At 46.5% G+C, this 14,154-nt stretch overlaps 1 protein-coding gene across 2 annotated transcripts in view; it reads left to right on the top strand.

Annotated features, from left to right (window-relative positions):
• The first annotated feature begins 2,105 nt into the window (after positions 1-2,105).
• The window catches only part of ASXL1 (ASXL transcriptional regulator 1), a 34,080-nt gene continuing 22,031 nt past the window's right edge, over positions 2,106-14,154 (top strand). For both annotated transcript variants that reach the window (XM_044454903.1, XM_044454902.1), the window contains exon 1: positions 2,106-2,184. In XM_044454903.1, coding sequence (XP_044310838.1) covers positions 2,125-2,184 — 60 coding nt within the window. In that variant the 5' untranslated portion in view covers positions 2,106-2,124. The remainder of the gene's footprint in view (positions 2,185-14,154) is intronic.

Genomic DNA, 14,154 nt, shown 5'->3' with positions numbered 1-14,154 from the left:
CATTTTGAATTGGGTCCAGACAGGGGCATTTGGAGCAAAATCATTGCTACATGTTTTGCCTTAATGCCCCCTCCCCCCAACATACAGGTGGACATATTTTTCATTAGCTGAAGTTTCTGAACCATCTTCTAAGGATCCAGCCTTAGAAACATCCAGATAGGGCTGAGAAGGTGCTTCTTGTCAGCAAGACCACCCATCCAGGAGTGGCCACAGGCTACATACACACTCTTCGTGAGGACTTTTGTTTCCCAACCCCGAAAGGATCCAGTCCGCTTTCCAAGACTTATCTGTCCCTATTTCCCTGAACTGAGAGCCAGTGTGGTGGCAGCAGTAAGAGCGCAGGGCTGGTACTCAGGCAATCTGGATTCTAGTCCCTGATCAGCCATGGAGCCAGTTGGGTGACTCAGGGCCAGTCAGGGACTCTCAGCCCAACCTACCTCACAGGGTTGTTCTGGTGAGGATAAGAATGAGAGCAGGAAGAGAAGAATGTAAGCTGTTCGTTATAAGAAAAAGGCAGGATATAAATCTGGTAATAAACAAATGAGCTTGTGCGTGGCCTTGTTCCTGCAGAGGAAAGAAAGACCTCCGTCCTGGGATGCTCCTTTCTTTAGATCCCACTTCCTGGGCTCTTTTCCGATGGCTGGCACGGGAAAACCTTCCCTGCACGCTTCCCGAAAAAGGAGGGTGCCCTGTCCTAGGAAGCTTCCGCCAACACTTGAAGTGGCGGGTGAGAGCCTCTTACTGTCACGGTGGAAGTGCCCTCAAGAGCACTGGACTTCGGAAATCGTTGCACTTCTATCCCGCCTTTCGACCTCCCAAGGAACTCGAGGCGGCCTACATCGTCCTCCGCAACCATGTGAGGCAGGCCAGCCTGGGGTCGCCCCGCGAGCGCCCCGCCCGGGAGGGGAGGGGTCCCAGCCCACCTCAGACGGCGAATGCAGCGCCGCGGCCAGGCCAGGCCAGGCCACCCCGCTCGCGCCCCGCCGGTTGCGTGGCAGCGGCCCCGCCTCACTCCGAGGAAGCGCCGCGCCGCGCGGCCCTTCCCTTCCCACCGCGCGTTCCCCGCAAGGGCCTGGAGAGGCCAATGGCCCGGCTTCCGCTTCACCCGCCTCGGCGCCCTCCGGGGGCCTCGGGCCCCGCCGCCCCGCCGGGGAAGGACCGCTCTTGCGCGGCGCTAGGGCCGGCCCGCAAGGGACGCGACGAGGGGCCGGGGCCGCAGGCGGCACGCAGGCGAGCAAGGCCGCGCGGCCCAGCGCCAGTGCCCGGATGTCCTCGCCCACTCCCCGCCTTTGCGGCCGGCCCCATCGTGCACTGCGGCAGCTGCTCGGCCGGAGCACGAGCGCTGGGCTGGCGGCGACAGCGGGCGGAGGGATTTCCCCCCCCGTCTGCCGCGGCGCATGCTGGGAATCGCAGCGCCCAGCCTGGCCGCGGACGCTCGCCTCGCCTCTGCGTCCCTCTCCAGAGCGGTTCCCGCCTATTTTCCACGGGACTACGTGTCCCGGCAGCCTCCGCGGTTTGTTTTCCTTCAAAGCCCTCCAGCCACCCCTCCCCGCCTCTCTCCCGCGCCTGTTGGCTTCCGAGGGGATTGTCCCTCCGCGGCCACCGTTCGGGCCTGGCGCGCCGCCGTCGCGAGCTGCACTCTCGCTCCGTCCGTCCGGCCTCCCTCCTCCCTTCCTCTTCCTTTCCCGCCCGCCCCTTCGGAGACCTTTGACCCCCCGTTGTTATGTCGGGCCTGAGCCGGCGCCGCCGCCCCCTCAGCCCCGCCAGCATTCCTTAGCGCGCGCCGCCCGCCAGCGCCTCGCCCCCGGTCTTCGCCTCTCCTCGCCCCCCTCCGGTTCGGCCTCGGCCGCCTCGCGCCCTCCCCCTCCCCGCGCGCGCCCGGCCGGCCTACCGACGGCCCCGCCCCGCCCCGCCCGCCGCGCCTGAGTAACGGCTGCCCCCCGCGCGCGCGCCCCGTCGCCCGCCTGCCCTACCCCCTTCTCGCGGCCTCCTTCCCGCCTTCCCGCGCTTGCCTGCCTGCGGGAGCGCCCGTCCCGCCCGCGCCGCCGCCGCCGCCGCCGCCGCGCTTGGCCTGGCCTGGCCTCCCTTCTCTCGGCTCCTCGCCGCCCGCCCGCCCGGCCGAAGATGAAGGAGATGAAGCAGAGGAGGAAGAAGGAGCGCACGTGGGCCGAGGCCGCCCGCCTGGTGAGCGAGGGGGCGGCGGGGGGCAGGGCGGCTTCACGCTCCCCCCCGCGTGGCCAGCGACGTGGGGGCTCTCTCATCCCTGAGGGCGCCGATGGGGGCAAGGAGGGGCATGTCACGAGGGCGCCGAACTGCCCCTTTTGCAATGAGGGAGCGGGCGAGTGTCGCTTTCCTTCCCCCCTTGTCTCTGATAGTGGAGGAGCGAAGCTGCTGCAACGTGCGGGTGTTTCTCGTTCTGTTTTGTTGGTTAATGTGAAGGCATACCCCCGAGTGCCTTCCCCGTAGAATGGGGGGCTGGAATTGTGCAGCCACCCTGCCTGTTGTCACCAAGGCGCGGCATAGAAGGACTACCATGGAAAGGGCATGACCTAGAGGATGAGGTTTGCTGTGGGGTGGAGGTAAACATTGAAAAATCTGTGCTAAGCTTTTAGGAATTCAGTCAGCATCACTGATCTGGCCCTGCAGCGAACATCTGGTGCTTCGGTCAGCATAGCTCTTGGAGTCTGGGAACCAAGTAGCTAGGTGTCCTCAGATTCCTATGAGAGCCAGGCTAACGGTATTCTTCCACAGACCCATAGCAAATAACTGTTTCGTTCTCCACGTAGTGCTTGCATAGCACTTGCAAGTGCTCCGAGTGTTTTCTTTGCCTCACTTAGTTAAAATCTTGCAACAATGGATGGTAAGTTTAATTTTTGGCCTAATATTCTAGATAAGAGTAATTGATGCTAAGAGAAGAATCGCTTGCCTAAGACTACCTTATAAATCCATTGCACAGGTGAGAGTCAAACCAGGTTTCCTGATTTGAGGTATTTGAGCTCCTTGGTTGCATCAGCTTCAAGAAGAACCTTGTTTTAGGAAGGGAAGAGGCTGTCAGGAAATGATGAGACGTTGGCCTGGAATTCCATTTGTGTCTGGAGAAACTCCTTATTAGACTGGAGATCTGTCTGTTGAATCCTCACTCAGAGTGAAAGGAATTCATCCATTTCATAGGTCTTGGAGTGAGTGATGTAGAAATCCACCAGAACCAGAGGGGGGTTCTGTAAATGATAGCCGGCAGGCTGCAGGACAGGTAGTTGCTTCTGGGTCTATTATCTTTCAGATGGGCATGGTGGCAAGTTCTTGGAAATCCTCACACATGGGGCCACCCCGTATCAGTTTGGTGAACAGGGCACAATTGTATAATGTCTGGTGTTTCCGGAGGCGGATGCTATGTCCCACATTATCAGGTCACTTATGTGATAGGAACAGTAGAAAGAATAGCCATTTAAAACAACACTGCTGTGGTCGTTTGGCTCATCTAGGATATGAAGATCAGAGACATGTCGTTTTGGGGAACAGCAAATTGCAATGCCCCTTTTCCACAATATGTAGAGCAAGCACATTCTTCCCTGATAGGAGCAATTTGCAGACAAAAAATGGCAGGGTGGAGGTAGGACAGAGGCATTTCTTACAACTGGTTAATGTGTCTTTTTTAGCTGGAAGAGCTCATCAAAGTGGGTCACATATGACTGCATCTTCAGGCTGACCAGGATGCATCTCTGTTTCCATATGTTAAAACTGCCCAGTTGTCATTCTCACATAGATTCTCAGCAGTGGCTCTGTTTCTGAGGCAACAAGGTATCACACAGAAACTGTTGCCTGCTCAGAATATTTTCCCATTATTAGCCCCCCTCTCCACTGGCTGTAGTGAAGAAGATTTGGACTCATTTTCACAGGTGGGGTGGGATGAGAGAGAGACAAAGAGAATGGGCTACAGCGGCACTGAGTCATTCCTACAAAGTGCCTTACTGCCCTGTGTTTAAGCAGTAGGATGCTGTGTCTGAGTAGGAGCCAGGAGTTGGATTCAAGTGATGGAAAGGCTTCTTCCTAAAGCCTCGCAGCATATTTGCATTTCAAGAGGCAATTCTCCAAGAAGAAATAACTTAGCATTTTCTCTGGTTCCTTTTCTTTAAGGCATTTATTGAAATGTTATGATTGCAAGATGATATTTACTGTCTGCTGTTTATAAGGAAAAGGTTTCTTTCAAATATGGAGGAAGCCTTTTATCCTCTTTTGTTCAGGAATAGGTTTTTCACAGGGTATTCCTAGGTGCAGAAAATGTTGCTTTTCAGAAGGAGATAGTCTTCCTCAGCTCCATACCCTTGTCCATAGTACTAGACACGCGTGAGGAAAACACAGAGATTGATTTTCCTCTTCTGCTTGAGAGAGCGACGAGTGCACACTTTTGGAGGCAAGTTCACATGTGCAAATGTGCATTTCCATTTATGGTGATAAGAGGGTGTTCACCCTGAAAAGGCTGCCAAGAGTTAGTGGGCGTTGATGATTTCTTAGTATCTATTCTAAAATATCTTTCCCTCTAAGGTGTGGACAGAATGTCTGGCTTGTTTTGTCAGGCTTAAGGAATTAATTATAAGGTGTCATTAGGAGTAGACAAGTGAGTCACGTTTCACCTCTGGAACAATCCTGTGACCAATTAACTGGGTATAGCCCCATTGAGCATAAACTTACTTCTAAGTAAGCACGCATAGGATTGCACTGGAAGAATCTGAATGTGCAGATTCCTGTGACCGACTTGTATTCCAAAGATGCTTATTTCATGAGTTTACTTAATAGTCGTAAAAAACATCTCCATGGCTTGTGAATGCTTCAAGGGAGGCATCTCTTGCTTTTCTGGGTCATGTGCTATGGGGTGCTATGGGGCGGGAATGTCACTTAGCAGTAGAGCATGTTCTTTGCCTGCAGAAGGTCCTGGCACAGTCCCTGCCTTTCCTCCAGGTTGAGCTAGGAAAGCATCCTGCCTGAAGCCCCAGAGAGCTGGAGCCAGGCAATATCCACAGGGCTGAGCTCGGTGGACTCCTGGTCTGACTTTGTATAAGGCGGTGCTCTGTGGTACTTTAAAACAGCAAAGCCCTCTCCGTCGCCACATTCCCAGTTACCAAAGGTCTGAGGGAGGTCTGAGGGAGAATATGGAGAATTGCTGCATGGTGGGATGTATTCAGGGGATAAATTCCTCCTCTATTGGTACATTTCCTCAGAATTTTATTTATTTATTTAAAGTATTTATATGCCATCCTGTCACGAAAGCCTCAGGACGGCTCACATAGAATTCTGATAAAACCACCCCTGCAAAGTGAAAATGGAGACCGACAGTGAGAATAGCTTGCTAAGCTTTTTGCGGACGGCAGATTGTGCAGCTGTGTGCTTTTATTACTACTTTCAGAAACTGCTTTCAGGAAGTGATGTTCCACTTCCACTTAAGAAGGAAATCTGTAAAGCTGAGCATATTATATAGAGATGTTAACTGGATGATTTGCCTTTTCTATAATGCTTAACCGAGGATTAAACTTTTTGTTCTTTGCTAGTGGTTTCATTTCTGAACTCTGTACTTGCATAGCTCTTGATTGCTGGCTGAGTAGTATGGGCCTGCACCCTGGTTAGGGTAAGGGTATTTATACCCTGTTGCTTGCAGGACTCCCTAATAGCACCAGTTTGCCCCTGGGAACCATACAGAATTATAGAGACTGCTGTTTGATGCTTGTATATATTTATTATATTTCTGTTCCACCTCTTTTTTCTAAGATCCCAAGGCGGCTGACTTGATCCTCCTGCAGTATGAGGGTTGAAAATGACCACATGAGGTAGCTGGTCCAAAGTCACACTGTGTTCCCCATGACTGAAGGGGGACTAGAACCCGGCTCCCTCCAGTCCCAGTTCAACACTAATTACTGTGCCAGACTAGATATCCAGTGTGAGGTGAAAAACATTTTCTCTGATTAATTGTGTGTGTGTCACAGAGAACTCAAGTGGTTTTCTCTCATTTTGTGTTGAGGATAAATGATTGCACTCCTTCCGAGTCCTTTTGAAGAAGTTGGGTGATGAAGTAGAGAATGTTTTTGTCACTCCAAACTGCAGAAAGAAGTGGTTTGATTTTCTCATGTGCTGGCTCAAAATGGCTGTCTCTTACAGGCAGTGGGGCTGCTGAAAGCGGCAACAGGCTGTTGTGTCGTTTTTGGTGTTCTCAAAAGCCTAGTGAAAGAAGAGGTAAAATGCTCCTTCTCACCAAAGTAGCTTCATGTGCAGAGGACTTGGGGGGAGAGGGCAACCACAATTCCTTAGCCCACTATAGAGTGGAGAAGAAATATTGAATCCTACTTAACTGATAATTATATTTACCTGAATTTAAAGATACTGAATGGGAGGCAGAAAGGGTTATACTATCCAGCTGTTTGTGAGTTCATCTTAACTAGTACTAAGTAGGAGAGTTCAGTGTATTGGAGCTCAGCTGCAGAGACTCGCATCCAGTTCCCAAATTATCTGCGCATCGCAGTGGATGCCGCATGATTGCGCATCCAGATCTGTCTTGCAGGGTTGCTTTGAAGATTGAGTTTGCAGTGATCTACACTACACACCTGAGAGCAAGTCGCACTGAACACAGTAAGGCTTCCTCCTGAGAAGATGAGCATGGACCTCACTCTTAGGGGCAGTATGTGGCTCTCCGTGTGGGACTGCATCTTCTACCAACCCTCACCTCTGGCTGCACTGGCAAGGATTGCAAACATCTGGAGGGCCACAATATGCCTTGAAGGTTGGGGTGCAAAGATAACGGATCACGAGCGGTCCTACATACCTGCCTTGTCTCTGGTCTTGCCTCATTGAGACTTGGCATGGGTTAAATCATGATTTAACTCACTGATCAGTAAGACTCGATTTAAATCATGGTTTTCTACATAATCTGCATGCAAGCCTGCCTTTCCTGTGGGCAGAGAAACTTCATTAAAATATTCCCAAACCGCATCTCTTTTACAGACTGCTGCTATTACAGGTTTTCTTCTACAGGGAAAGAATAATATGATAAGGCTATACAATAAAAGATCTAAAGACTTGTGGAGTATTCAGCTCAAAAGGTTTCACTTTCATTTTTACTGCTTGTGCCTCCCTCCTCACACTTAGCTTCTTGTGCAGATTTATTCCACTCCCAATAGTCATCTTCTAGTCATTGAATTTTTTGAAACATAGCTCTTAAGAGGTATGGGGTTGGGGTTGGGGTTAGATTTGCAAAGGAACAATGGGATTTGGGACTTTTTCTCTGCCCTGTATGTATATTTTATAACATTTTGGCTGTGAAGAAGAGGTATGTGATTTTTGCAGGCACAGATTCACAGTTTTGAGAATTGTAAAATCAAGCATCTGTGATAATATCTTCTAGACAGAAAAAATGCCCAATAATCTTACAGAAACCTCTGGAAGAGCATGACATTGTGACTGGATTAATGGAATTCATTTACCAAAAAATTTAAACACTGCATGAATATATAGCCTCATGCTACATCATTAAAAAGTGACCCATATTTCATGAATAACCTTTGGACTATAATGTATCTTTAATAGGGAAGTATCTTTAGATAGATTTGTCTTCAAAAAGCATTTTATTTTTACAAATCTGATTTAAATAAAAACATATTTTTCCATTTTTTTTAAGAAAAATCATTGATTTTTATCCACTCTGCACTTGCCACAGCTTCACACCTTAGTATACTTTCCTTGCAAAAATGGTTAACATCCCCAGTATTGGAAGCCTATCATCAAGGACAGCAGCGCTTAATTCCAGCTAGCAACAAGTGATGCAGATCAGTTTCCTGTTGCTGTGGTGGATTTAGATTTCTCCCCTACAGTAATTAAGAGCCTTCTCTGTGGAGTTTGCTTAGCTTGTTTCAGAAACATGTTAAAACTGTTTTTGAAAGGAATGTTTTGGGATTCATAATACATCCTGAGCATTGTGGTTTATTATTACGTTATGTCTGTATCTCACCTTGTTTCTTCTTGTGAGGAACTCAACGCAGTTTACATAGCTCCATTTTCTCCTCACAATTCCATTTCAACCCTGCGAGATTGCGAGTCCATAACTGGCCAAACAGACCCATTTAGCTTCAGGGCTGAGGCAGGACTAGATGCTGGATCTCCCAGCTCCCCAGTCCAACACTCGCACCACAGCAGAAAAGGTAATGCTGACATTTAAAGCATTCAACATATTTTAAAATTATCCATGTGTGATAACTAAGCAAAGCTAAGATTTGTCAAGCTAAGGTTTAGGTTAGGGGTCCTTCTTTGGGAGCCCTCTTTGAAGTACATTAGGAGAGTGGCTACCCAGAGAAGGGCCTTCTCTGTGGTGGTGCTTGGTTATGAAAGATGCTCCCCAGAAAGGTTTGCCTGGTGCCAACACTTTATTCTTTCCAGTGCCAGACCAAAACCTTTTTATTTTCCCAACATTTTAAGGTTGAAATTGTCGTTTTAATTGGGACTTTATAGAAAATGATGCTATGCTTTCTTTTATTGTAAGACCGTTCTGAGACTCTTGGTAAGAGGACAGTATAGAAAAGCTTTAAATAAATATATAAGTTTTGTCAGCCTTCTGATAATACGAGTGGATGGAGTTTCTGACTTTACCTTTCTGTACCGGATAGTAGAAAAACCCACATCAAAAAACAGTTAAGTGCATAGAAATGTTATAATAATAATAATAATAATAATAATAATAATAATAATAATAAGTGCAAAAGGCTTTGTTGTCTTGATCCCCTGCAAACATATCTCCAGAACTGCCAATTTCTTGTGAAGCTGCTGGGAAGTTTAGGGGATGGCAGTTCCCCATTCCTTTTCAGAGCCTATAGTTATACAGTAAGTTAATGAAGTAAGCAACCTCTGGCAGTGTGTATAATTCCAGAATGGTTCAATCTCGTTCCAGGCTACATTGGGTTGTACCCCTTTTTTCACCACCCCACAAGGGAGTGTTAATTAGTTCATGGGGTACATGTCTGGTACCATTTGACCAGTCCCAAATCAGACAGCTTAATGTGATCAGCATCTTACCAATTTTAAATAAACTTAACGTGGAACTATATACATTGGTTCTGAAATTAAGGATTATTTTAGCAAAAAGGCAAAGTGTTGCTTTTGCTATAATAATGCCTTCAGTATTTATTTACTTCAGTTATGAAAACAATGCTGCTCCAGAAAAGCCTAACACATCCCCCAGAATTCCAGTCCCAGAGCCTTAAGTGAAGAAGAGTCTTGTGTGTTCTTATTTATTTTTCAGAATCTTCCCTTTTCTTGCAAAGGTTTTTCTGTAGGCACATCAAGTGAGACAATGGAATTCACGTGGGCATTTGCACATTTATAATGTCTGTGAGTCTGCTAGCATTCACACACCTGTGTGACTCGAATTAAGGGGGAAGAAATAAATAACAAAGAGAGCTTCATTATGATGCTTCCACCTATATTTTAGGCAGGGATGCTAATAATTGTCAGCCAAATATTTTGTTTAGACATTCACCATAATTTGTCACCAATTAACCTGAGCACCTAGTGTTGTAAAGTGATGTCAAGAGGACAGGGGAAGGTTGCAGGGAATATGGTCTCCTTCAGCCTGGCCTCTTGAAAAATACTCAGATTTAATTAATGTATCTATACGGTGCCAACCCCTGTGCTCATTTTGTCCAGCTTTTGTTGAACTCTTAATGGCGCAGCAGCTCTCTTCTCGGGCAAGACTTGGATTGAGACTCATTTATGAGATCAGTTTTACCTTGACTGCCTCTTGATTTGAGGCTTTCTTGTATGCACAGAGTATCTTGTCTATTTCTGGTTTCTTGCTGGCTCAACCTCAGGTTGGATAATCTGCTTAGAGGCTTTCTTGTCCTTGCACCCGGTTTATGAGTTGCTTCTTAAACTGACTAAATTCATTCCAATCAGAGTTTTATTGGAGACTAAGCTTTATGCATTCTTCATTACAGTTTTGAAATGCTAACTTTTTCAGTGATAGGTTTTGCATCCTCCAGCTGTTGTATTCTGGCCATGCTGGTTCGAAGGAAGGGTTGACCTACGCACAGTTTGCAGAGATCCTCACTCAGCCCATGCCAAGGTCAAAACTGCTAATCTTGGTCAAGCACTACCTGCAGGAGCTGCAGTCCAGGATTCAAGGGTGTCTGGGTCTTCATATACTGGATTGCTTTCAGGCACTACCTGTGCTGATTCTTTGCTCTGTGCTGATTATTTGTCCTGTGCCTTGACCAGCGAGCTGCTTCAGAAAGGCATTTGTGAAGGTGGGGTGTGCCCTCATAGGAGAGTTAGTGCAGGCATTATTCTTTGTTGATTCCTATGTGGCATGTGATAGCAGGGAAAGAAATCCCATAGAATACTCATTTTTGTGTACTTTGTTTAGAATGGCTTCCGGGTTGCTTGAAGCTGTCCTTTTTTCTTCTGGTGTTCTGCTCTTTCAGGAGGGAAGTGTAGGGAGCAAACCGCTAAGCCACATTGAACCTTCATTTTCAGTGAGGTATCAATGAGAGTCACGTGGCTGCTTGTGCTTTTTACCACAGCTGGCTGCATCCGGCCTGCAGAGCTTACACATGCGCAGGTATGGGGGGCAGCGCATGCAGTATTGTTGAAAATAGGAACCATTATCATATGAAGCTAGCTACTACACATTTCCTGTTGGTAAAAATAGTGATATTTTCCTGAGGGTTTGCTGGAGCACGTCTTCAAACTTCTGCTTAAACTCACATGCAGCATTTAAAGAACCAATTCATCTTATCTGTAGATGTGTGGATCCAACTAAATTTCTCTCTGAGTTAATAGTCTAGGAGTGATTTATGTCGGATGTCTCTTCAGTTACTGTGTCACAGGCAGTAAACTGTAGCTTGCTTCACAGCTCAGCCTTTGCATCACAATCTTGCTGCCTTTCTCTAGAAAGGATGACTGACTGTTTCTGAAAAGGGCCTTGGACTTGACTGTGTTAGCCACTGTCTTTTCACAGAAGTAGAATTTCTGTGTACTTTAACCGCTTTTTAGAAATCACTTCTTTAGGCTTCCTGGGAGCTTCCATAACAGCTAGCTGCGTGCTTTGCACTGCCAAACTAAATTTGCAGCACTGGCAAATCACTTTCTCAGGATTGCTTCTCACGGTGAATATAATTTCATAGAGTTGGAAGGGGCCATGAAGGCCATCAGGTCCACCTCCCTGCTGTTGCAGGGCACCAAGTCGCGCCCTCCCACTCAGGTGGCTGCCCAGTTTCTTCTTGAATGCTTCTAGTGTGGGAGAGCCCCCCACCTCTCTGGGCAACTGGTTGCACTGTTGTATTGCTCTGACTGAGAAAGCTTTTTCTGATATCTAGCCTGAATCTGGGTTGTCATAGCTTTAAGTGATTATTCCGTGTCCTGCACTCTGGCACCAGCAAAAAGAGATCTTGACCTTCCTCTTTGTGAGGAAGGCCTTTGAGGTACTTATAGAGGGACATCATGTCTCCCCTCAGTCTCCTCTTCTCAAGGCTGAACATGCCCAGTTCTCTCAGTCTCTCCTCTCAGGGCAGTGTTTCCAAGCCCTTGATCATTTTTGCTGCCCTCCTCTGGACCCTTTCTCATTTTCCTGCATCTTTCTTAAACCTTCAATTGGTGCAAAATAGAGCTGCCAGGTTGCTGACGGGGATGGGGCGTTATGCTCACATGACTCCAGTCCTCCGTCAGCTTCACTGGCTTCCCATTGAAGCCCGGGCCCAATTCAAGGTGTTGATTATGACCTACAAAGCCCTAAACGGCTTGGGTCCTGGCTACCTGAACGAGCGCTTACGTCCGTATATGCCCGACCGCCCTTTGAGATCTGCAGGAGAGTCCCTTCTCCGGGAACCCTCCATGAAAGAAATTAGGAGAGTAAATACCCGGAGGAGGGCTTTCTCTGCGGTGGCGCCCAACCTATGGAATTCACTCCCCAAAGAGGTCCGCCTGGCACCGTCGTTACTGGTTTTTCGGCGCCAGGTTTAAATAAAAAATAACCTTTTTATTGAAACATCATTTCAATTGTTAAAACATATGATCAGGCCATGGCAACTTCTTCTTCCTTCTCTTTCTCCTCCGATATTTTTATTTTATACTGATAATTTTAATTTTATATTTGTAAATCAATGTATTTTTTGTATTTTTATATTTAATGGTAATTTATTATGTACTATTGTATTTCAATGTATTTTATCATGTTGTAAGCCGCCCCGAGGTTTCGGCAAGGGGTGGCATAGAAATGTTATAATAATAACAACAACAACAACAACAACAACCTTGGTGTCCAGAACTGGACACAGCATTCCAGGTGAGGTCTGACTAGTGAGGAGTATAGAGGAACCACTACTTCTCGCGATTTGGAAGGAATACTTCTTTGAATGCATCCCAAAATAGCATTTGCCCTTTTGGTGGCTACATTGCATTGTCGTCTCACATTTAGCCTGTTGTCCACCATTACTCCAATAACTTTTTCAGTTCTGTTGAGCCACTTATTCCACATCTTGTATCAATGCATTTGGTTTTTTCTTCCTAGGCACTTGGCACTTGTCCTTTATGGAATCTCCTCCTGTTGCTTTCAGCCCAGTGTTCCAGTTTATTAAGGTCGCCCTGGATCTTCATTCTGTCTTCTAGGGTGTTAGCTGTGTCACCCAGTGTTGTATCATCTGCAGATTTGATTAGCTTTCCTTGTACTTCCTAATCTAAATCATCAATAAAGATGTTGAAGAGCGCTGGGCCCAGGACTGAACCCCGTCGCACCCCACTTTTATTTTTCCTGGGAAGTGTAGGCAGTTTCCTAACTGCAGTATGTGATTAGGTTTGATCATTTTCTTTCTTTGCATACCGCCAGATCCACTGGTGACCTGCATTCCTTTCTGGCAAAGAAGTCCTGTTGAGGGGGCCGGACACCGCTTTGAACCAGCTCCATTCACGCAACACTTTCACGCACATATACATGCAGCACAAATGTTTCCAAGTTGTCCTTTCATTGAGTGGATCTGAACCCTATTTGTGCAGTCAATATTCAGAAAGTTGGGGTGCTGAAATAAGTTTTTTAGGCTCTCACAATATAGCATGGTAGACAATGTCTTTAGTTGCAGAACTTCTAAATAATTCATCTATGCTTGGGCAATACGCCAAGGTATTTTTCTTAGAAACACACATAATTGGGTCGGAATATAACTATGGCCTCCTCCCTTAACATTGACCTGCTTCAGTATCCTTAAAGCAGATGCTGAGAAATACCAGGGGTTGCATCATAACATTGCATCTCTCAGGAAAAGCTTTATAGGTAGACTCAGAATCAATATAGGTGTGTCCTGCTTTTTAAGGGAAAAGGCCTTTGTAAGGCAGCCCAATATTGGGTTGGTGTGCATGATCAGGTACAGTTGGCCATGTTGTCTGAGCCCAGGGGATTTGGCTTAAGGGGGAAACAGCCCTTAAATAACCCTATAACAGCCATTTATTCATTTGCTTATTTATTTGTTTATTGTAATGAATATGTTTTGCTCATGTAGACCTGGTCAGAATTTCTAAGCTAAAGGAAAAACAATTTATAACCATAAAATTCAGTTTAAAATGTCAAATGACTGAAGGGCATTATATGATTTAAGTGACTTCTGCTGCTGCTGCTTGTTTCCTCTACTGCCCAGGGTTGAGACTTGCATTTTCACTGTGCCCCGTGGCACTGAGTCACTGATGGTGATTTTCTGAAAAAATTTGGATCCAAAAACTTTCTGTTGCTTTGAATTTAAGATTTGGTTTAGCTTGTTTGTTTGACTTAGCATCTTTATTTATTAACATTATTTGCTGTATAAGCATTTTTGATTTTTCCAGTAGCATGGAGTATTTGATTTGAGATATTTATTAGGAAATTTGAATTGTCATATTTGAGAAATTAATTCAAGTAGTCAACATTTAATGTGATTTAAGTGAAGAGTCCTGCTCAACTCTCTATTTTGTAATCTTGAAGGATACAACAAAACACATACCTCTGATCCATACCTTGTCAGAGCAGAATGAAGGCACCTAAAATTATTAATATCTTCATACTTACATACTCATCTGATAAAAAGTTAATTACAGTGTTCTAACTGCCCAGGACAGAGCTGGAACTCTAAATGCCAAGCCCCTGCCCCCCCCCCCCCCCCC

Source organism: Varanus komodoensis, unplaced genomic scaffold (genome assembly GCF_004798865.1).
Source record: "Varanus komodoensis strain SLA01 unplaced genomic scaffold, ASM479886v1 scaffold8, whole genome shotgun sequence".
In the NCBI taxonomy this organism is placed as follows: Eukaryota; Metazoa; Chordata; class Lepidosauria; order Squamata; family Varanidae; genus Varanus; species Varanus komodoensis.
This window is presented reverse-complemented; position numbering and strand designations above follow the sequence as displayed.